A 23,984-nucleotide genomic window follows, 5' to 3' on the forward strand; every position below is an offset into this window, starting at 1 on the left:
ATGCGAGTTGGTGATGGAGCTTACAAACTCTCATTACCAGCACATTCGTATTCATCCGGTATTTCATGTAAGTCGTTTACGTAAATACTTGCATGGGGATGACGACGTCATTGACCAGCAAATATTTCTGGGTTATTTCGTTGAACCTCCTATCCAATCGCATGAACCTGAGCGAATCTTAGACTATCATGATTTACGTACGCGTCATCATGTATGTTGACAAGCTTTAATCAAGTGGGAAGATCGACAAATAGCATCGGTTAACAAATTTGAGAAAATCCCACCACCACTCACATAATTAGCATGAGAGATTAACACTCTCTTGTTCATAACATGAATACAAAAACCTGGAAGTTAAAACGGTCGCAACTTCTCGCATTGTTATGTTTTTCTTTTTCTTTCTCTTCAATATTGAGGGCTCTGTCTTTATCATTTTTCTCCTCATATAATATCATTACCTCCTTTATCTCCATGAGCAATGAAACTTCAATAGAAGTGTGCTCCAAAAATAAAATGATATAGCTTTTTCTCTACTAAAGGTATGTAAAATGTGTCTTTCCTAGTAGATGCAAATTGTTGTTGGAGATAACCTCTTGGTTGGACTTCAATAATGTTACATGTAGGGTCTTTATATGTATTTTTTCTTTTTGACGTAGACTATCCATGTTGTGTGTTTCTTCATAAGACAACATTGAGCGAGGTTTAGTTGCACTTTGCTTTTGTAGTTTGTGCTATTAACATAAGCATAAGCTAGAAATTAGAACTTTAAAAGGACGTGGAATGCTCCTTTGTACACCACCATCTCAAAGACTATGCCCTTCAAATTTCCCGAAGTGTATTATTTTTTGTGAAATTAGTGTATCTTTTGCAAAGTATCTTACATTTTCACCCATTAAAAAACGGCCAAAAATACCAAAAAAAGTAGAATAAATGTCAAAAAGCAACCTTGCTTGGAACCACCCTCTTGCTTTTAAAATGCCTTTAAGTCAAGGGTGAGCTACTAGAGTAAGAAAATGATACCTTTTCGTCTCGGCGTGCATCTCTTTTTTCTCCCCATTTAAAACTTCAAAACTGAAGCCATTGCCACCTTGCTAGAGGTTAACTTACAATGGATAGTCTACTCTTAAAAGGCAGGACCTTTAGTTTGACAAGCTACCTTAGACCCTATGATTGGGCAAACAAGGAAGCTACATCTAGCTAACTATGTCTCTGGTAGTTTGAGAAAATAATGAGGTTGATATAAAACATACTTCCACATCGAGCATAAATTGCATCAAAGTGTTGTCCAATTGCAAAGGCTTAATGGTCTCAAAATCAAACCATCGGTTGGACACAGTGCTATTTTGTAAGCAACATGGCATTCCATAGTTTTTTAAGCCAAATCTAAAGTAGACTATTCTTGAAAAGGTAATTCAACTACTGCTCTTGTACTAGCCACTGTGGAACCTCGCAAACCATTTGTTTTGGAGATTGAAAAGCAAATTCAAGCATATTGGCCACACATGAAGATGAAAGTGAGGATATAGTTTCTACATGGTGTGCCTCACATTGTGTAAGTACTTGAAATATTCATTGCAATCATCGAAAACACATAAAAACTTGATCAAATAATCTGCCTTATTATTATGCTGCAGCATCTCAGGACCGAATTAGAGAATGTTTGAGACATAGGTACAACCATAAGTTTTTCTGCTCTGAACTTGAAAATGACAGCTTCCTTGCTTTGCCTTTTTGTGTATCCAGCTTCATTGGCACTGCACTGGGGAAGGATTGTAATCAAAGATCGTCACTTTCTCCACAGCTGCTAAAATCTTGTCCGCAAACTCTTCATGCGAGGGATGAACAAGATAGGCATTCCGACCTTCAGGTGAATCAAATGTCAAAACAAATGCATGCGTAAATCCCTGGTGCCGATTCTCCACACTTACATCTGTCCCCCTGTCAGAATGAAACAAATCACATGAGCAAGGAAGCTGTTTCAGGCACCAAAATGCAACATTTGTGACCGGTTTTTCCATGCCCGCATACAGCACCATCTTGGTAGGGTGCACTGTCACCACCCAACAAGAAAACGGCAAAACACAAAAACAGAAAAACCGGTGTTTTGCAATTTCTATTGAGATCGAAACTGCCAAAAAAAAGTTTTAATAAATAATCAGTAAACAATTTGACCCCAAGACCATGTTAGAGTTTCATGTTCACCTTCCAAATGCTGTCACTCCTGCTTTCTAGTGCACTTGTGCACTTAGGCCCTTGGTTGTGGGTTAGCCACCCTTTCATCCTCCTAGTAGGGATTCTAGGCACATAAAGAGCATGTACCAAGCATTTTGCCAATTTTATATTTTTTCGAGTTTCTATGTTGGGTGTTAGTGTGGCCAGGCTCCATTCACTCCTCAGCTTGTATTTTTGTATCGTCTCTGGAATTATTGTGTTGCCAGCTCTGAGAAGTGGGAAGCATGCTCACTTATTTAAAGGGTTTACAAGGGATGCCAAAAGCAGAGCCCCAAAAGCTTTCAAAAACAATGCTATCTCTCTCTTGCTTATTGCGTAGAAAAAGCAAAATCAAAGGCTGCTGCTGTCCTGCCGTAAATAGCGCCGCAGAAAGCGGGTTTCCGTACAGCAGTGCCACGTGGCTGATTTTTCAAAGGCTGCCGTACTGCCATGCCACCTCAGTATTTCAGCCAGGTTCTCCGAGGGTATGCCAGCCGGGGGTGGGTCTGTGTGTGCACTGGGTAGCCACGTCACCAGTTTGTCTCTCTCTCTCTCTCTCTCTCTCTCTCTCTCTCTCTCTCTCTCTCTCTCTCTCATGTTTTCACGTGCTATGTCTATCCTTCTTCACTGCAAACTCTTGACATGGTATCAAAGCTCTAGGAGTCTCAGCCAGTAGCGTTGAAGTTTTTCACGCTTTCTGCCCAGCGGCAACATTCTTAATCAACGCTATGGCCTTACTGCAACGTTCTATCCAGTGATCGTTCTCTCCCAAGAGCCAGGCAGCGTGTTCACCTGCAACCCCCCTCCATTGCCTTGCAACCTTGATCTCTCTGCCCCTTGCCGGCTCCTCCTGCCTCGGCTTCGACAAGAGCTCTCTTCTTGGCTTCTTCCCGTGTGGCCTCGACATATCATAATCAAATTCTCGTTTTTGCTAATTTTCACCCAGTTCCCTCTCAATTCCATCACGCACCAGCATTTATCCTCGACGGATTGCTGCTACCGCCAGGTTCTCCCTGGCTATCGGATTGCTGTGTTTTGGTGTGTACAGCCGGAATACCTTGCTCTATTGAAGACTTCTCGATTTCTATGGATGATCCGGTCATTTCCCCTATCCTCGCATCAGTTTTCATGCTTCAACGCATCTGAGCATCTTCTACCTCAGGCTCCAGCTTCCTCAAATACTGCTTCCGAACAAGTAATGCCTACCTCTTCTACTTGCAGATTACCCATGTGGGACTTCATCATAGGTTTTTCCACAAGCCATGGTTAATACTTGGTATTTTTGCATCAAGTGTGTGGATTCTGTGATTTTACTTGTTACATCATTTTAACCAACACATAAGATTGGGGAGTACCTTTGCAACAAGTACCAAGCAATTACCCCCAGTCAAATCCTTGCTTTGGAGAATCTGCTGAATCTTCAATTCTTGCAGTTCTCTTCCCTTCTGGCTCTTCTTTCTCGCTTGCAGCAGCTTCAAGATAAGCTTGTCGTATGTGGCAAGGTGATAACTTCAGAGGATATGGCTACTAGACTTTTTGTAACAGACTTGGACACTCCAAGTCAAGAATCAATCGCGACAGCACCAAATAACCACTTCAAAACAATTCACAGTTCACAATAGATTTACACTGGCCCGGCGGAGTTCTGTGCCTAGAGATATTGGCCCTAAAGACTGGCGCCCCTTTCGGTATTTCTTTTTGTATTAATCAGTGTTCAAAGTACAAGAGTGGTTGGGTCTCACTCTCAAACTCTGCGTTCAGATGCTCTGCAGAGTGGGAGCCCAATCCACTTATTCATTTACAAGGGTTGCCAAAAGCAGAGCCCCAAAAGCTTAAAATCAAAAGCCTGAAAATAAAGCAAAGGCTCTTTTCTCTCACAAGCTCTCTCTTAAGCTTCTAAAAATAAAGCAAAGGAGTTCTCTCTCTCCCTCTCTGCGTAGAGAAAAGCATCAGGCTATCCTGCCGTAAATTACGCCGCAAAAAGCGGGATTCTGCCGTACGGTGCCACGTCATCATGTCTCCTCATTTTCCGGGATCTCCCTTGCTACCTTTAGGGTTAGGGTGTTTCTGCAGTTTTAGGGTTTCTGGCAGGTTTTAGGGTTTGCAGGTTTTAGGGTTAGGGTTTCTGCTCTCGGGCAACCACGTCATCACTTTGCGACACTTTTGGCCAAGCTTCCGTTTGTAGTATGATTCTCTTTACTAGTCCCTAGTTTCCTCTTCTCATACTACCACTTCGAAGAATACTCTTCTTGCTTTGCAGCACATTTCTCAGATCAAGATTCTCATGACATTGTTGCAGGTGACACCGCTTTTACCAGCTGCTTGTGGAGGTGGATCTACGCGACACACTTTGGTGGGCATCCAGCAACACCAAGATGTGGTCACAAATTGGTCACATGGCATGGCCAATTGGAAAGATTGGCCAAGAGGACAAGGGGTTAGAGCTTAAAAGCTCTATTCCAGAACATTTGAACGCTCGACTCCTATCTCGAACCAATGCCACATACATGAACAAGGCACACCTGTGGAGAAGAGAGATCACTCAGGTAGAAAGAGACAGGACATCTAAGAATGAGAGAGAGAGAGAGAGAGAGAGAGAGAGAGAGAGAGAGACTCTATATGCTGATAACAAGCTGCTCATACAAGTGGCCAAGGGTGGTCCGGCATAAATTTGACATGCCCAATGGATAGACCTGAGGTATCCACAATTACGACTGCTGCTGCTGACACTACCGGGGTAAAATTCAAGAGAGTTCTCACTTCTCCCGGATAACAGAAGAATATGTATCATTACGGCTTGGCATCATCTGAGAATCAATAAGAATGACATGTTGGATGACTACTACCAGAGGTTTTGGATGTCTACTTGCCAATGTCCTCGTTTCGGAGGATAACTTTAAAGGACCAGATTGAGCGGTTTTGCTATGGATTGCCAAAAGAGATTTAACGGTATTGTCTGCAAAAGAAGTATGTCTCCATTCAAAGATTTATGAAACATGACAAGCAAGGTTTTGGTATGCATGCCGGCTCATTGACTTAACCTACCCTACAGACGAGCCAGTGTCCACCTCAATGGGGCAAGAGTCTTCCAAGGAAAAGAACGAACCAAGTGAACATCATGATAGTTCATCAGAGAATTCCAAAAAAGTAAGTGAATCAACTGATAGTTCATCCAACACTTTCTAGGAAGCAAGGGCATCAGTTTATGGTTCATCAAAGAATTCCAATGATTCAAATTGAGGTGCCAGTGGACAAGGGAGGCCAGCAGGGCTGCCGATAGGTCACAGGGCACAAGAAAAGAATAGACGGTAAGCTAGGTCCCCCGGATACTTTGGCAAGGGCACTATTGACTCTCGATGCGAAGTGGATGGGGCTGGAGAACTTCGCAAATTCTCTTTAGTTTTGAGTTGTACCTTAAAGTTTTTGGATTTTAGCAGTGTGTGACGGGTTTTAGGGTTAGGGTTTTTGCGTCGAGGTCATCTGACCCATGCATCCGTTTGGCCAGTCACAGATTCCCTCTCCCTAGAAAGGTGGTCCATGCCAAGCTGTTGGTAAAAGCCAAAATTTGTTGTTCCGTGAACAATTCTCTCTATGTAGTATTTGCATTTGTGATCATTTGCCTCGCACTAGGACATTTGAGCCTAACTCGACTGTGTTTTGCAAATTCCAACCGAGGGGCTTAAACCCTAGATAAAAGATTTACCAACTTATGAGTTCCCATTAAGGGCCTAAAGAACTAAAGAAGAAGAAACAGATACTTCTCAACTTATGAAGCACTAGCCCAAGGGCCTAAAACCCAAATCGAAAGCTTGACTCTGGAGTGGACTTCAAAAATCATGTTGACCTGCTAACATGGCAATGCAGTATAGATTTCCACGTTTAGTGCGACCGGTTGCTGACATGGCACTGTTGTACAGGCAACGTGGCAACCTGTACGGATTTCCACAGATCGTGCTGCATGATTTAGCAATTTTGATCGCTAGCTTTTTGGAGCAGTTTGTCACGTGACATCCAATCCTATGTGTCCGTGGACAAGCTACAAATTGATCAGGGTTCAATCACTCCAATCAAGTCTAGATTAGAAGTGATCTGGCACTTTTGTGAGTCTATTCGTAGACTGTGCATGCCCAGTCACTTAGTGTAGATGCATACCCTCTAGTTGCACACAGCATGATCATCAGTATTCCCTTCAGAATCCATCAGATTCAGTCACGGTAATTTTCCAATGCATTTAGCCTATTTTCCCTATTTTTGGTATTTTCACTTATTATTTTTAAGTGACTTTCCAACAAAAGTAGGTAGGGCAATTTTGCTAAGTTAATATATAAGCAAACCCAAGTTAGTACTTTCTGGCAGAAGAGGCAGCAGGAGCACATGCTCAACAGGCATCTTCTCAGCAAGAACCTGCAGTACCCTCAGCACCTGCAAGTCTTGGCGACCTCCCTCCCCAAGCCTAGCGTTTTCAGTTTTGCCATCGCCAGCCCCCACCATTGCTTGGCGTTTTCATCAATACCTTACCGCAGCAGATACCTAGCCTTAGTGTTTTGGGTTTCCCACTAAGCCCTGGCGTCTTTGCATACCTTCAGCACCTCCACAATTCCCTGGCATTTTCAGTCATTCCTTGATCGCCAGCAGTCCCAGAAAGGCCAGCGTTTTTCCCTAGCGTTAGCAGATGCAACAGTGTTTTTGGTTTTCAGCCATTGTCGCATCAGATGGTCAGCGTTTTCAGCCCTATTGGACAGCAGCAGATTCAGCCCTAGTTGGTTGCAGAAGACCCCCATTTTCAGCCCATGAAGACGCAGCCAAACAGTCATTTTCAGCCACCGAAACAGTCCCGAAATTCAGCAGATAGAAGACCACAGATTTCAGCCCTAAAGTCGTCGTCGTCGTCATCGGCATAGTCCCAAATTGCATCAGCCCATTGCATCGTCATTGTACCACTTTGTGCAATCAGAAGTAGACCACTCTCGCCGACGAGAGTGGGACCTTCGGAGGAGGGTTTTACAATGTCTTTGGTGTCGTATCTCTCTTCTCTCTCTATCTCTCAATCTCATACACTTGCACACACAGCGTCCATTCACTTTGTTTGATCATAGCATTTTCTCATTAAGAACGGAAGGCTCTCCCTTCCATAACAACAAAAGGAACCTTGAGCACAGTCCGGAGCACTCATCTTGAGCAAAGCGCAAACAATCATTCCGTTGCACCTACATTGGTATGAGAGCTTTGGCAATGTTCTGTATCACTCAAGGAAAGAAACACAAGAATCACAAGAATTTTTTTTTGCTTGTTGCGGTCGCACGAACCCAAGTTCGCTTGTGCGTGTCGATTCCTAATCGTGTTTTTTGAAGAGTGACAGGAATCCCAAGAAACAAGGGCTTGTCCAGCCTCCCCTTGTGTCTCTTTTCACTCGTTGAGAGCTGAGAGCGGACCGTGCACTTAGCGGTCGGGCAATCGACGTGAGGTGGGAAAAGCAACCTTGGTGTGAGCGCAAGGCCGCCAAGGGGTGCGCCCGCGGAAAAGAGTAGAACTCGGGTGAAGAGAAGATCCTTCTCAAACACGGTTTGCAAGCGAAAGAAAACCTCAAGAACCTCAAGATCCTCAAGAACCCAAGAACCCAAGACCCTCAAGAACCCAAGTTCCTCGTGGACTTAAGGACCAAAGATCATAGTGCATGGTCGTCACCCGAAGCGGAATGGATACTTTGCATACAGGTGATGAGCAAGAGAGAGGCAACGAAGAATTTTCCCCACCGGGAGATTTTTTCGACGCTCCCCCTTCGCCATCTACGCCACCAAGTGTACCAAACCCTATGGAGGCAATGGTCAAGCAGATGATGGCCATGATGGATAAACAAGAAGTAAATCGCCTTGCTAAGGACCGCGAGCAAGAAGCAAATCGCCTTGCTTTAGAATGCGAGCGCGACGAGCGCAAAGAAAGGAAACAACAAAGAAAGGCGGAAGAGGCAACTCAAAGAGCGGCCTTCGAGATTGAGCGTGAGGCTCAACGAGAACTACGCACTCCAGAATTGATTCGATAAGTACTTGCCTCGAAGCCCAACCCACCCAAAGATCGTGGAAGTTCCTCAAGTGGCGCAAGCCACGATGCGGATTCCAACCATCCAGTCACAGAGAAGTTGACTTTCAGTAAGTATGACAGTAAGATGGATGCTACGGTTATTCATTCTTGGTTGCATCAATTTAATGCTTATTTTGCGACAACTGAGAAGACGGGAAATAGCAAAGTTTAGACGGCAGCTATGTACCTTGCCGGTGATGCCATTAATTGGTACCACGCATGGCAAGAGGCACAGTTATCCGCGCACCTAGTGGAAGCCGATGAATTCACGCCCCTTTTCTTCAATTGGGCTGATTTCCAAGACAAGCTCAAGGCGCCTCAGTACCTCGCACGATTGAAGGACGATTGGCGCGCTCTCAAGCAAAATGGTATGCCACTTATGTCTTTTTCTGATCGTGTTTTGCAGCTAGATACCCAATTACTCAAGTCGGATGATGAACACAAAGAGGCATTCCTTTTTGGATTAGACGACTATATCAAGTTTGATGTAGAAGTCTTCGATCCAATCGATCTCAACAAAGCGGTAGCGATTGCTCTCGCACAGGAGATGAAGCACAACAAGGGAAAGCCTAAGGAGAACAAGACATCCACAAGTACCTCGCAGACTTCTCAGAAGCCTCAGAACGGTAAGAATGGTAAGAATGGTAACTCTTCTAACCAATCTTCCAACAGTCTCTCAGAAAAGAATTCTTCTAATGAATCTAAGGGTAAGGCTAACACAATTGCTAAACCTAAGCTTACTCCATATGAAAAGGTAGCACAAGGAATTGTAGGAGGATACATCACGTCGGAAGAGCAAAGCACTTATTCTAAGGAAGGTCATTGTCTTCATTCACATTAAGGGTCACATAAAAAGAACATGTCCTAAGCTTGAATCGAATGAATCTAAAGAATCCTCAGCACCGACTTCCTCTGTCAATGCAATTATGATAACACGAGTGTGCCCCAAGTTTCTCATGACCCTCCCGTTGATGATTCTCTCATTAAATGTTATGGTCGTACGTCGGGGCAGCGTTTTGTCATATTTTTTGACCCAAGTAATATGCATGATGTGATTAGTCCCTCTCTTGTTGAGAGAGCCCGCCTCGAAGTTAGTCCGAGATCTCCTATGGAGTTCTTTGGCTTTCTTCCCGGTATGGACGTCTCATCACGGAGGAGTGCCTTAATGTGTTCTTTGGAATTCAACAAGCTGCCTTTACTAGAAGATTTGTTGTTTCTCCTCTCTCAGGATGTGATATGATTTTGGGCATTCGATGGTTTCGTGATAATAACCCTCTCATTGATTTTGAGGCTAACACTTTCGATCTCAATGCCAAAAGTGATTCTCCCATTGTCATTCATGGAGAGGACATTGTTCATTCTCCATCTCTCATTGCTAATATGCAGGACAAGATTGAACGGATTCATGAGAAGGAGACTCTCTCAGTCTCTCTTTCTCCAAAGCATGACACACAAGATTTGCATGATTATGATAAGCATGATGATTTGATTGATAATGATAAGCATGATGATTTGCATGATCAAGATGTGATTTCTCACAAGCATGATGAGTTGCAGGAAGAAGACGTGATTGTTCACAAGGATGATGTGTTAGTTGATGCTTTTTCTAGCAAAACTAACCTCGTAGCCGATTCGATCAGTCACGAAGAACCGATCTTGGCTCTCGAGCCTTGGTCCAAAGAACCCTCACAGGAAGTATTATGTGTTCGCATGATTGATACGCACGCATTGTTCGAGTGTTTCATTCGTGATCGTTTCCTGTATTTTAGTCAGCATCTTTATGTGATCCCTTTTTCTAGGCATAACATATTGTATGTTGAGCACGCTTCTCTCATGGACAAGCACGAATGTATGCGGATTTTTTATGAAAAGCTGAAAAGTATGTATGTAAGGAAGTCACATTCCATGTCTCGTCCTTGGCATAACATAGTTTCCGAACGAGCACATGAAAGTATGAGCACCAAGCATGGGCATTTCCATTGTGAATTGCCAAAGTTGATTGCTCTAGATCATAAGGGAAAGATTCGATCTCATTGTTTGCATGTGTTTGATGAACGGGTTGTCACTCCGTCTTTATGTTCATCTACATTGCATACACAGTCTTTATCGAAGACAAGATTTTTTCCACTCGCTTTACATGGAATGGGTATGTTCATGGTTTTGTATTGGAAATGGTTTCAGGAATTTTCAGCCATGGAGATTCTTGAAGAAGAAAGAAGCATGACTCTAAACGAAGTTGATGCATTGAAGGAGCCACAGAAGACTTTGTGTCGCTTTCAGCGCGGCCCAGAGAAGCAAGCGTTGCAGACCTTTATGAAGTTCAAGTCCCGCACGACCCACACATCAGAGTGGGCCGGCGAAGAGTCCCTTCCCGGATTCCGGATGTTGTTGGCAATCTCCCTCGACGCCATACAGTTCTATGTGTCCGTGGACAAGCTACAAATTGATCAGGGTTCAGTCAGTCCAGTCAAGTCTAGATTAGAAGTGATCTGGCACTTTTGTGAGTCTATTCGTAGACCGTGCATGCCCAGTCACTTAGTGCATATGCATATCCTCTGGTTGCACACAACATGATCATCAGTATTCCCTTCAGAATCCATCAGATTCAGTCAGGGGAATTTTCCAGTGCATTTAGCCTATTTTCCCTATTTTTGGTATTTTCACTTATTATTTTTAAGTGACAACAAAAGTAGGTAGGGCAATTTTGTTAAGTTAATATATAAGCAAACCCAAGTTAGTACTTTTTGGCAGAAGAGGCAGCAGGAGCACATGCTCAACAGGCATCTTCTCAGCAAGAACCCGCAGTACCCTCAGCACCCGCAAGTCTTGGCGACCTCCCTCCCCAAGCCTAGCGTTTTCAGTTTTGCCATCGCCAACCCCGACCATTGCTTGGCGTTTTCAGCAATACCTTACTGCAACAGATACCTAGCTCTAGCGTTTTGGGTTTCCCACTAAGCCCTGGCGTTTTTGCATACCTTCAGCACCTCCACAGTTCCCTGGCGTTTTCAGCCATTCCTTGATCGCCAGCAATCCCAGAAAGGCCAGCGTTTTTCCCTAGCGTTAGCAGATGCAGCAGGGTTTTTGGTTTTCAGCCATTGTCGCATCAGATGGTCAGCATTTTCAGCCCTATTGGACAGCAGCAGATTCAGCCCTAGTTGGTTACAGAAGACCCCCATTTTCAGCCCATGAAAACGCAGCCAAACGGTCATTTTCAGCCACTGAAACAGTCCCGAAATTCAGCAGATAGAAGACCACAGATTTCAGCCCTAAAGTCGTCATCGTCGTCGTCATCGGCATAGTCCCAGATTGCATAAATCCATTGCATCGTCATTGTACCACTTTGTGCAATCAGAAGTAGACCACTCTCACCGACGAGAGTGGGGCCTTCGGAGGAGGGTTTTACGTCTCTGGTGTCGTATCTCTCTTCTCTCTCTATCTCTCAGTCTCATACACTTGCACGCACAGTGTCCATTCACTTTGTTTGATCATAGCATTTTCTCATTAAGAACCGAAGGGTCTCCCTTCCATAAGAACAAAAGGAATTTTGAGCACAGTTCGGAGCACTCATCTTGAGCAAAGCGCAAACAATCATTCCAGTGCACCTTACACAGTTGCTTTTAGGACAGTAGCTTTTGGAGCTCTACTTTTAGCAACACATGTACTCTTTATAAGTGGAACGTAGAGCTGGAAGATCTAGACCAAAAAGATTTGTACTCTTGCAAATCAATAACAAAGAAATACGGAACGCCAGTTTTTGGGGCCAATGCATTCTGGCTCGGAACTCCACCGCACTCTCTCTCTCTCTCTCTCTCTCTCTCTCTCTCTCTCTCTCTCTCTCTCTCTCTCTCTCTCTCTCTCTCTCTCTCGTTTTGAAGTACTAAAAGTGTTCCTAAGAGTGTAGATTGCAATTATCTATGTGTTTATGTCCGGTTTGTAGCTCTGATACCACTATAATCACTTCGGGCTACGGATCGGATGGAAACACAGAGATAATTGCAATCTACACATTTAGGAACAATTTTCGTACTTCAAAACAATTGTAAAAGAGAGAGAGAGAGACGAACGGTGCAGTCGAGTTCCAAGCCAGGCCATGTTGGTTGATTTTAGCAATTTTGAGCGCTAGCTATTTGGAGCAATTGCTTTTAGATTCTCGTGCTTTTAGGACAATAGCTTTTGGGGCTCTGCTTTTAGCAAGCCATGTACTCTATAACTGCCTTTAGGGTCATTCTTTCAAGAATCTAGACGTAAAGCTGGAAGAGCTGGACCCAATGGGAGTTGTACTCCTACAGATCAATAACAAAGAAATACCATAAGGGGCGCCAGACTTTGGGGCCAACGTGTCCGGGCTTGAAACTTCATCGCTTCGTGTCATCCGTCTCTCTCTCTCTCTCTCTCTCTCTCTCTCTCTCTCTCTCTCTATATATATATATATATATATATATATATATATACATACATATATATACATACATATATATACATACATATACATACATACATATACATACATATACATACATATATATACATACATATATATATATGTATATATATATATATATATATATATATATATATATATATATATATATGTATATGTATATATATGTATATGTATATATGTGTATATATATATATGTGTATATATATATATATATATATATATATATATATATATATGTGTGTGTATATATATATATATATATATATATATATATATCAAACAATTGTTTTGAGGAAGTGATTACAATGGTATAAGAGCTCACTCTGCTCCCTTGCCCTCTGCAAACTAGAGCACAATCCTATTGACATGGATGGAGCACCAAGAGATCACATTGTTGAAGGAGGAAATCGACTGAGCCCATCCACCCATAGGCTCCTTGACGACACATGCCAGTATGTGGTACGACAATTGGTATATTCAATAAAACAACAAAGACAAAGACCGACGGATGACACGACTGATTTGGAAGCTTTGCATAGCTATTGAGCACGATCCTATTGACATGGACGGAGCACCAGGAGATCACATTGTTGAAGGAGGAAATCGATTGAGCCCATCCACCTACAGGCTCCTTGACGAGACACATGCCAGTATGTGGTACGACAATTGGTATATTCAGCAAAACAACAAAGACAGAGACCGACGGATGACACAACTGAGGAAGCTTTGCATAGCTATTGAGCACCTTGAATCCCCCCTCCTAACCCTGTTATGCCACCTCAACAGTCCCAGATTTACTCCTCTGATTCTCCCCGAACTTACCCGACTACTTCCTCACGACAGAACTCTTTCCTCACGACAGAACTCTGGAGATGTCTCTCAGTTTCTAGGAAGCATTTTCAAGAACATGGCTTTAAGAGAACAACCACGTGTGGTTTCTGAAGTACCACTACAAATCTCCATTGCACCCCCGGCCTATGTTCCCCCACCACCAACAGCACCCCCTTATGCAACGGATGGACACCATCACCATTATTATCATTCCTCAACACCTCTTGTGGCAATTTTAAAACCTTTCAAGGATGGTGGTGCTACAGCTAAATTTTCCACCTTCGCAAGAGTCCAAGATTCCCACAATGCTCTCAAGTTTTTAGAAGAGTGACATCCTGCTCAGTAACAAAAATTTATAGAAGAATCCAAGTTGCTACAAGTCACTTCTTTTTTCAAAAAAAGTGCTTTGATATGGTGGGCTGCCCTAACCAAGAAACCACACAAATCAAACTCGCATAACTTCAAGCTCGCTTCCTACCCAAGCTTTCTTGCAAAAAAAATTGGAAGGAGATATAATTGCAGCATGGTCTGGTCTCACGATGTACCCGTCAGACACTCTTCCAATTTCCAACCAAAGATTTTGAGACCGAGGTGTCTACAACAAGCTTTTATGTGCACGGCCATCATGACACAAGAATGCATCAATGAATGATCGATTGCATGAATGTTAGAATGTGAAAATTTTGTATTCTGCAATTCAAGATGATTGCTTTGATTTTAGAAGGCGGTATGTGACGAGTTTTAGGGTTACAGTTTTTGCGTCAAGGTCATCTGACCCATGCGCCTAGTCCATGCCAAGCTCTTACTCAAAGAAGAATCTTATGTGCCTGAACAGTTCTCTCTATGCAGTATTTGCATCTGCGATCATTTGCATGGCACTAGGACATATAAGACTAACTCGACCATGTTTTGCAGATTTCGACCGAGGGACCTAAACCCTAGAGAAAAGATTTACCAACTAATGAGTGCCCACTGAGTGCCTAAATAATTAAAGAAGTAGAAACAAATACTTTCCAACTTATGGAGCACTCGGTAGGGGCCTAAAACCCAAAGTCAAAAGCTTGAACTTTGGAGTGGACTTCCGAAAATCACACTTAACCTGATGATGTGGCACTACAATATGGACTTCCACGTTTAGCGCTGCTGGTTGCTGACGTGGCACTGATGTACGGATTTCGCGCTGCCGGTTGCTGACATGGCACTGCTGTATGGACTTTTCGTGTTTTGCACTTACAGGCCAAATGGACGCCTATACGGAATTCCACACATCGTGCTAGCTGATTCTAGCAATTTTGAGCACTAGCTTTTTGGAGCAATTGCTTTTAGATTATTATGCTTTTAGGACGGTAGCTTTTGGGGCTCTGCTTTTAGCAACCCTTGTACTCTTTATAAGTGCCCTTAAGGCCATTCTTTCAGGCACCTAGACGTAGATCTGGAACTTGGAAGATCTCGACTCAACAGGAATTGAACTCTTGCAAATCAATAACAAAGAAATACCGAAGGAGGCGCCAATCTTTGGGGCCAACACGTCCTGGATCGGAAGTGTCACATGACACATCCAACCCTATGTGTCCGTGGACAAGCTACAGCATGACCAGGGTTCAGTCAGTCAAGTTAGTCTAGAATAGGAAGTGATCTGGCACTTTTGTGAGTCTCTTCGCAGACCATGCATGTCCAGACACTTAGATTAGATGCATATCCTCCGGTTGCACATAGCATGATCATCAGATTACAATCAGAACCCGTCAGTAGCATTTTTACAATGCATAGACCTATTTTCCCTATTTTTGACATTTTTCACTTATTATTTTTAAGTGACTTTTGTTGGAAAGTAGGTAGGGCAATTTTGCTAAGTTTGTATAAATAGAAACCTAGCGCTAGCACTTTCTGGTAGAAGAGGTAGCAAGAGCACTCGCTCAGCAGGCAACTTCTCAACAGAACCCAAGAGGCCTAGCGTTTTTCTGCATCAACAGGACAACCCTAGCATTTTTCATCTACAAGACCAGCCTTGTAGATTTGTGCACAGCAGATCAGCCCGGCGTCATCACGACACAGCAGATCAGCCTAGTGTTTTGCATTTGCAGAACATCCGGCAACAGCAAAACCATTTTCAGCCCTAGCGTTTTTGCATCAACAGAGAGAGAGAGAGAGAGAGAGAGAGAGAGAGAGAGAGAGAGAGAGAGAGAGAGATTTATTAATAAAAGGTTGCTTTGTAAGCCTACTTTTGGGGCAGCTCTTTATGGGCAGCTTTTAGGGGCTCTGCTTTTGGCATCCCTTGTAATGAATAAATAAGTGGACAGGCTTCCCACTGCTCAGGGCATCTGGACACAAAGTCTGAGAATGAGAGCCTCCCACTCCCTTGTACGTTGCAGATTAATACAAAAAGAAATACCGAAAGGGGCACCAATCTTTGGGGCCAATATCTCTAGGCACGGAACTCCGCGGGGCCAGTGTTGAATCAATTGTGCACTGTGAACTGTTTTGAAGTGAATTCTTGTGGTGTCGCGGTAGAATCTCGATTTGGAGTGTCCAAGACTGTTACAGTGGTATCAGAGCACGGCCGATTTCTCTTCTACTTGGAAATCCAATCCTTTTTACGCGGCACTTATGGGTTCAAGCAGAGATCAGTAGACTTCCTTTGCATCCGGAGATAGAGATCACGAAGAAGATTCACGCGAGGAGTACGGCCCGCCTCAGCCTACTCAGGCGGAGCTCGAAGAGATGGAGCGTCGACGATTGATCGACAATGCAACAAAGATGATGCTAAATTTTGCGAAGGACCCGAAATTTGCAAAATTTATAAGCCAGACCTCCTTCGACGAGGTGCATTCACAGTGGCGGCAAACCACAGAACCACCCCTCAAAGCGGCATTGAAGAAACCTCCTAGTCCAAGGATGTATATAGAGCAAGAATTAGAAGAGGTTGTTGATGCACGAATTTCTCAAATTTTTTACGTGTAGAACAAAGCAGAAAAGCACGACAAAAAGCAGAAGAAAGGAACTGACTTCCCGGGTTATTTGGGTCGTCAGTCTACATTTGCATCGGCAAGAAAGCAGAAGAAGTGTGTTCGATTTGAAGGAGTACCCAGTTCTTCTTCTTCTTCTTCTTCTTCTTCTTCTTCTTCTTCTTCTTCTTCTTCTTCTTCTGAAGCGTGTTCGATTTGAAGGAGTACCCGGTTCTTCTTCTTCTTCTTCTTCTTCTTCTTCTTCTTCTTCTTCTGACAGTTCTTCTAGCTCTTCTGACTCGAGCAAAGAAGACAAAAAAAGGAAAAAGCGAAGAAAAAAGCAAAGCTTCGGAAAGGGCAAGAAAAAGGCAAAGAAGTCTAAATCTCGCCCAGTTGTTGACAGTTCTACAGAGGACTCGTCTTCGAATAGTTCAGACTCTCACAACAGCAGCTTTCACGCAAAGAAGAATTTTTATAAAGCCAACCAATATGACTTTCTGGAAGATAAAAGCAAGAAAGTCCGAGAGTTTAAGGAAGGTGAACAGTCAATTAAATTTGACACGTTTTCTGGTTATAGAGATGCTTCGAAGGCTTTGGCCTTCATACAGCAGTTTGACATAGCTTTCTATGGAGGGCGTTACTCAGAGCACTCCAAGATTCGGAGGGCTACCTCTTACGTCAAGGGAAATGCTCGAACTTGGTGGTCCACGCTTTTATTGAACAAGACAACGCCAGTTAAATGGCTGAAATTTAAAAGGCTTTTTATTTCTTCTTGGCTGACTCGAGAGTACAAACGCGACATATGAACTGCTTGGAACCATCTTCGGATGACGAAGAAGGGTACATTGGACATATATTGCAAGAGATTCTGGAGCTCTTTTCTACCAGCCTCTAATCTCGTTCAAAGAACAAATTGAGCGGTTTACCTTGGGACTTCCTACAGAGATCCGAAATCGCTACTTAGAGCAAAAGTCAGATTTCATTCAGGAACTGATAAGTCATGCGAAACGGGATTTTGCCATTCATTCAGGCAGCTTGACCTACCCCACAGATGAAATCATGACGCAAAGAGATGAAATCATGACGCAAAGGACTGAACACACTTCGAACAATGAAAGTAGAAAGAGGAAGAGCAACCCAGAAAGAAAGAAAAGGATGCACGACCCAAACTCACTCCTCGAGAGAGAGCTCTCTACATCAGGAAAGTGATTTGGATGCGGGGAAACTGGGCATATCTCCGCAAAGTGCCCTAAAAAAAAGGCACCGAAAGAACAGAACGACAAGGATGAAGACAGGCCTAAAGGTTCGAGAGCAGCTGAGGAACGTGGACGAAAAGGCAAGAAGAAAGCAGGACTGGTTCCAAATTGCATGGGTACTTACCCAAGCACGATTGACGAGAGTACAGAACTTTGCCGAGCTTGGGGCAAAGTGAAAGACCAAGAAGCCCTGATCTTCTTTGATGGAGGAGCCAAGGCCAATTTCATTTCACCTGAATTGGCGGCACGGCTCGAGATCACACCCGATCGGATGGGACCACTAGCAGAGGCAGTTCTAGCGGCACCCGACAAAGACGTAGCCATTACACCCGTCATTGGCAAACTTCGGTTGCATTGTGAGGGGTATTTGGGGCATGAGGACTTCTACATAACAACCTTGGAAGGTTGTGATGTCCTCTTTAGGAATTCTCTGGTACCACAAGAACAAAGCCATGGTCGACTATCGGGCGAGAAAAGCGACTTTGACTACAGAGAAGGGCAGAACCATTGTACTTGATGTAAAACTTAAGGGCGAGTCTGTCCCTATTGTATCTACTTTGGCCGTTTCCAAATTAATGAAATCTAGTCTGTTTGTTTACTCGATCTTCTTGAGAGAGTTGAATGATGAGAATAGGACAAATATGTCTGAACTTGATAAAAACGCCAAGATTTTCTCCACACTCATGCCGATTGCTTTCCAGAGGGCCTGCTAGGCGAGTTACCACCAGCTCGTCCTGAGGATCATACCATTGATCTGATACCTGGAAGCACACGACCGAACCGGCCACCTTACCGTGTGAGCCGAGCTCAAAAACGAAGAAATTATGAACCAGGTGAAAGACCTCTTGGAAAAGGGTCTTGTCCAACCTAGCACTTCAAAGTTCACCGTACTGCTCTCCAGTGTTGTTGGTTTTGAAGAAAGACTGATCTTGGAGAATGTGCATCAATAATTATAGAGCTCTCAACAAAATCACCATCAAGAACAGATTTCCGATTCCTAGGATCGATGATATTCTTGAACGACTATAGGGATTTTCGTGTTTTAGCAGGATCGATTTGAAAAGTGGATATCAACAGATCCGAATAGCGCCGGAAGACATCTACAAGACAGCTTTTCGGACGACTTTTGAGTTATTTGAGTTTTTGGTGATGCCTTTTGACCTAACCAATGCCCTTGCGACATTTAATCGGATGATGGACATGATTTTTTTAGAGTACAGACTATTGTTGGCACTTTCTTTGACGACATCATTGTTTTCTCCAAGGATGAGGCAGAACATAGAGAACATATGCTTCAAGTCTTTCAGGCATTACGAGATCACAAGTTGGTGATTAATGCGAAGAAAAGTGAATTTTTCCTACCAGAGATACACTTTTTAGGACACTGTGTGTCAACAGCAGGAGTGCAGATGGACCCGGCCAAGATAGAGACTATCCGTGACTGGCCCGATTTGAAGAATGTCCATGAAGTTAGAAGCTTCTTGGGCTTGTGTTCGTACTACAGGCGGTTCATTAGAAAGGTTGCAGAGGTTGCTTCCCCTGTGCATTTGTTGACGCAGAAAGGAGTCCCTTTCTCGTGGGGACCCAAAGAGGTGACTGCCGACATTGAAAGAGAAATTGACTACAGGACCAATTTTGACTTTGCCGGAGTTGCAGAAGTCATTTGAAGTATATTGTGATGCTTGTGGTCGTAGTCTAGGTGCGGTCTTAATGCAAGAAGGCCATGTCATTGCCTACGAGAGCCGACTATTCTCAAGGCCGGAATTGACAGCACACATTTATGAGAAAGAGCTTTTGGCGGTTATCCATGCTCTTACTCAGTGGCGACATTACCTAATCGAGCCGAATTTTACTATCTTCACAGACCATCAGAGTTTACACTACTTCTTGTCACAGAAGTAGCTATCGGAAAAGCAGATACGGTGGGCGAACAGCTTGTCACAGTTTCACTTCCAGATTGTCCATGTGCAGAGACAAAAGAATGTCGTGGCGGATGCTTTGTCTCAGAAGCCGTTGGTTCTGGCTATTTCCGCGATACATCATAGGAGCTTCGAGGATATGGTCGATCAATATACCACAGATACAAATTTTGCAAATATTTTCACTCGGATACGGAATGGGGAGATAGTAGCGTGATATTCCATTCGGGATGGCTACTTGATGAGGAAAACCATGTTGTGCGTTACACAGCAGTTGAGGGAAAAGGTTATGACCAAATGCCACTGTCTTCCTTTTACGGGTAACTGCGGCATTGCTACCACCCTGAAAGGGGTAGAGAGATACTTCTTCTGGCCGAGACTCAAGAAGGATGTGGACGAGTTTTTGCGCAGTTGCTTGGTATGCCAGAAGGTCAAGTTTGACAGGCATAAAGCACAGGGATTGTTACAGCCTTTACCCATACCCACCTGCCCCTAGGAAAGTATTGCAATGGACTTCATTTTTTATCTCCCGAGAACACAGAGTGGTCACGATGGTATCTGGACTGTTATTGACAGATTTAACACAAGCTCATTTCATTCCCGTGAAAAAAACAGTCAAGCCAGATCACTTAGCGAGACTGTTTGTGGCCCAAATCTTCAGATTACATGGCATGCCCGAGACGATTGTCTCCGACAAGGACCCCAGATTCACGAGTTTGTTTTGAAAGGCTATTTGATAAAACATTGGCACGCAATTGCAGTTCTCTTCATCTTTCCACCCGCAGACTGACGGGCAATCTGAGATTGCCAATTCAATGGTACTAGATTTATTGAAGTCTTACATTTCAGATCAGAAGACTCAATGGGAAAAGTATTTACCTTTGGTGGAATTTGCCTACAATAACACGATACACTCTTCGACGGGGAAGACACCATTTGAGATTATTGAAGGTGCTACAAAGGTTCCACCCTTCCTAAGCACGAAAGATAAAATTTTTGAAGGCGATGAGTACACGCGTGACTTGGACACGGCTTTTGCCAAGGTCCGCGAGGCTTTGCAGAAATCTCAAGAAAGACAAAAAAGGCAACAGATCGCCATCGACACGATTTGAAATTGAAGGAGAACGATTGGGTGCTCTTACGTTTTGAGAAGGCACGCCTAAGAAAGAAAAAGGGAAACGAGAGGTTTTTCCAAAGCTTAGTATGCGATACTGCGGACCTTTCCAGATCTCCGGAAAGATAAATGATGTCTTCTTCCGACTGAAGTTACTCGATACTTGGAGGATTCACAATGCTTTTCATGTGAGTCTCCTGAAGCCTTTTAAAGGCGGTGTGCCTGAAGATGGGGAGCCTGATGAGCAACCCGAAGTGGAAGAAAACGAGGAGATCCTTGTTCCCGAACAAATATTGACACATAAAGACAGAAAGATTTAAGGGTAAAGTGATAAGGCGGTTCTTAGTTAAATTCAAGAACTATTTTGCATTTGATGTGAAGTGGATGGAGGAGGAGGACCTAGCAGATACTCCTCAGATTGTGAATCTTTACCTTGAAGCTTTTGGTTTAGCATAGTCTATTCCAATTGGAACCCCGAACTCAGCTTGGCCAAAAATCTGATGCAACGGGTATGCACAAGAGGGGAGTTGTGCCTGAAGATGGGAAGCCTGATGAGCAACCCGAAGTGGAAGAAAACGAGGAGATCCTTGTTCCCGAACAGATATTGGCACATTAAGACAGAAAGATTAAGGGTAAAGTGATAAGGCAGTTCTTGGTTAAATTCAAGAACTATCCTGCATTGGATGCGAAGTGGATGGAGGAGGAGGACCTAGCAGATACTCCTCAGATTGTGAATCTTTACCTTGAAGCTTTTGATTTAGCATAGTCTATTCCAATTGGAACCCCAAACTCAGCTTGGCCGGAAATCTGATGCAACGGGTATGCACAAGAGGGGAGTTACTTCGCTCCTTTGTCAAAGGATGCCTCGATTTTTGATACTAGAATCACTGATGTCTCTTTGAGCTTCAGGGATACTGAGAGCTGACAGTATTCTGTTGTAATGACTTTATGAATTGGAATTCCCGATAATATGATACTGATTTGTTCTTGACTTGTTTAAGTGAAGGAACTGATAGACGAAATGACTGGAGCATTTTGGTCTGAATGATCTCGATAGACATGGTTGCAATAGGGATTAGTCAATCGGGTATCTATGAGGTCCTGAGTGGATCTAGATGCGATTGCTAATTGCGTTGCCGATAAATTATGGTCTAAGATCCTTGAATGTCATTTGTCATGTGATGTCCTGTGATGTCAAGTCATGTCCTGTGATGTCGTGTGATGGACTATCGATTGGTACATGTGCTAGATGTATGTTCCTAGTGCGTCGGTACTAACAGTCGATGTCTGCTAAGACAGTTTATGGCTTCTGTTTGTTTTGCAGGTGTAATCGAGGGCGATTACAATGCTTTCAAGAGGGGGGTATGTCACAACTCAGTGACGTGGCAGCCTGTGTACACACACAACTTCCTCTTTGGCATGGACAGTCCCGGGGAGAACCAACTGAAATGATGACGTGGCACTGTTGTACTGCCCCCTCCGCATTTCACGCTACTGACGTGGCATGTTGTACGGATGCCCGCGTTTTGCAACACCTTTTGCGGAAGCAGTGTACGGACGTTCTGCTTTTTGGCTGAATTTCCTACACAGCTTTTGGACTTGCTTTATTACACGCTATTTAGCGAGAGAGAGAGAGAGAGAGAGAGAGAGAGAGAGAGAGAGAGAGAGAGAACTTTATTATTAAAAGGTTGCTTTGTAAGCCTATTTTTGGGGCAGCTTTTAGGGGCTTTGCTTTTGGCATCCCTTGTAATGAATAAATAAGTGGGCAAGCTTCCCACTGCTCAGGGCATATGGACGCAAAGTCTAAGAGTGAGAGCCTCCCACTCCCTTGTACTTTGAGTTGCAGATTAATACAAAAAGAAATACCGAAAGGGGCGCCAATCTTTGGGGCCAATATCTCTAGGCACGAAACTCCGTCGGGCCAGTGTTGAATCAATTGTGAACTATGAACTATTTTGAAGTGAATTCTTGTGGTGTCGTGGTAGAATCTCGACTTGGAGTGTCCAAGTCTGTTACAAACACCCCCCCCCCCCGCCCTCCCCCCCTCTCATCGTCTATGCTATCTCTTCTCCTCTCTCTATCCCTCTCTTCCAGATGATCAGACGCTATTAGCTTTACCAACTCTTATCAAATTCTTAGTAGGAAATATCTCTCGTTGTTGCTCCATATTGAGTACGTAAAGCTTCCATCATCTTCATGATACACAATTCTATCGCATGCTCTGAAATTGGACGTAACACAGAAGCCAACGCTCTCTTTTGTGCAACAGCTCCATACGTCAGATCCATATTTGAAATACATAACATCACTTCTCTTTCCACCTTATACACAGAAAAATTAAAGGAGGACCTTTCCTATTTAAAGAGAATCAATAATGCCACTCTTAGAACCTATGGCCCTTCAACAATTTCCAAACACACTCGGAGATGCAATATTAAAATTGGTTTCCTTGCTGTCTTCTAAAGCAAAAGTACCAATAGCATTACTTGATCCCCTCGTCCAAGCCTTGGAATGTAGGAAAGCACTCTAGATTGGGGAGAAATTGTGTAAAGAAACGGGACTGGCTTTCGACATCATCATACACACGTAGAGAGCAGCATTCTATAGCGCATATAGAATGCTGCTGAGCTTGATTGTATCGATACATGTAGTGTTGCGTGCGTTTTTTGGTATCCGTAAATGAAGTGGTGTGGACTAGAGTCCACACACCACCATAAGACATCATCTATGTCATCTAAGAAATTACGTCTAACAACATGGTTTCACTCCTAAAGAAAATCAAGAATCATGCTCAGCACTGTCTTCGCCGAAATTTGTTGCGACAAAATGTCCAGCGGGGGAGTCAAAACAGTAGTATGCAATGCGCATCTATGAGTATAGCTCACCAAGGCTTGCTTTGATGGGATACAAAATGCGCTGGGGCCCTTTAGCTTAGACAAGCTTCCATACAGATTCAGGGAGGAAAGAGAGAAGAGGTTTACCATTCGAATGCCTTGATGTCGGGTATGAGGCCAGGAAGAGCGTGAAAACCTTGGATGAGGCTCTCCCGCAGCTCCGCAGTGATGTCCTCATTGAACTTCACTAGCACCACGTGCTTCACCAAGGACGCCATCGCTGTTCTCGCTATCTCACTCTGCTCCGCTCGGCTTTTGAGTAATGGCCTAGGCTAATGGGGCATCACTTGCT

The 23,984-nt window shown here is 43.7% G+C and overlaps 1 protein-coding gene across 1 annotated transcript; it reads right to left on the reverse strand.

The window, feature by feature from the left end:
- Positions 1-1,599: 1,599 nt before the first annotated feature.
- LOC147440792 (stress-response A/B barrel domain-containing protein HS1-like) lies at positions 1,600-23,984 on the reverse strand. The gene is made up of 2 exons (XM_086482636.1): positions 23,780-23,984; positions 1,600-1,938 (listed from the first exon to the last, which is right to left on the reverse strand). Exons 1-2 carry the CDS (start codon positions 23,908-23,910, stop codon positions 1,746-1,748), a joined length of 324 nt encoding a protein of 107 aa, XP_086338762.1. The 5' UTR covers positions 23,911-23,984; the 3' UTR covers positions 1,600-1,745.

The sequence above is a fragment of the Adiantum capillus-veneris genome, chromosome 15 (assembly GCF_014529385.1).
Source record: "Adiantum capillus-veneris isolate H3 chromosome 15, ASM1452938v2, whole genome shotgun sequence".
Classification (NCBI taxonomy): Eukaryota; Viridiplantae; Streptophyta; class Polypodiopsida; order Polypodiales; family Pteridaceae; genus Adiantum; species Adiantum capillus-veneris.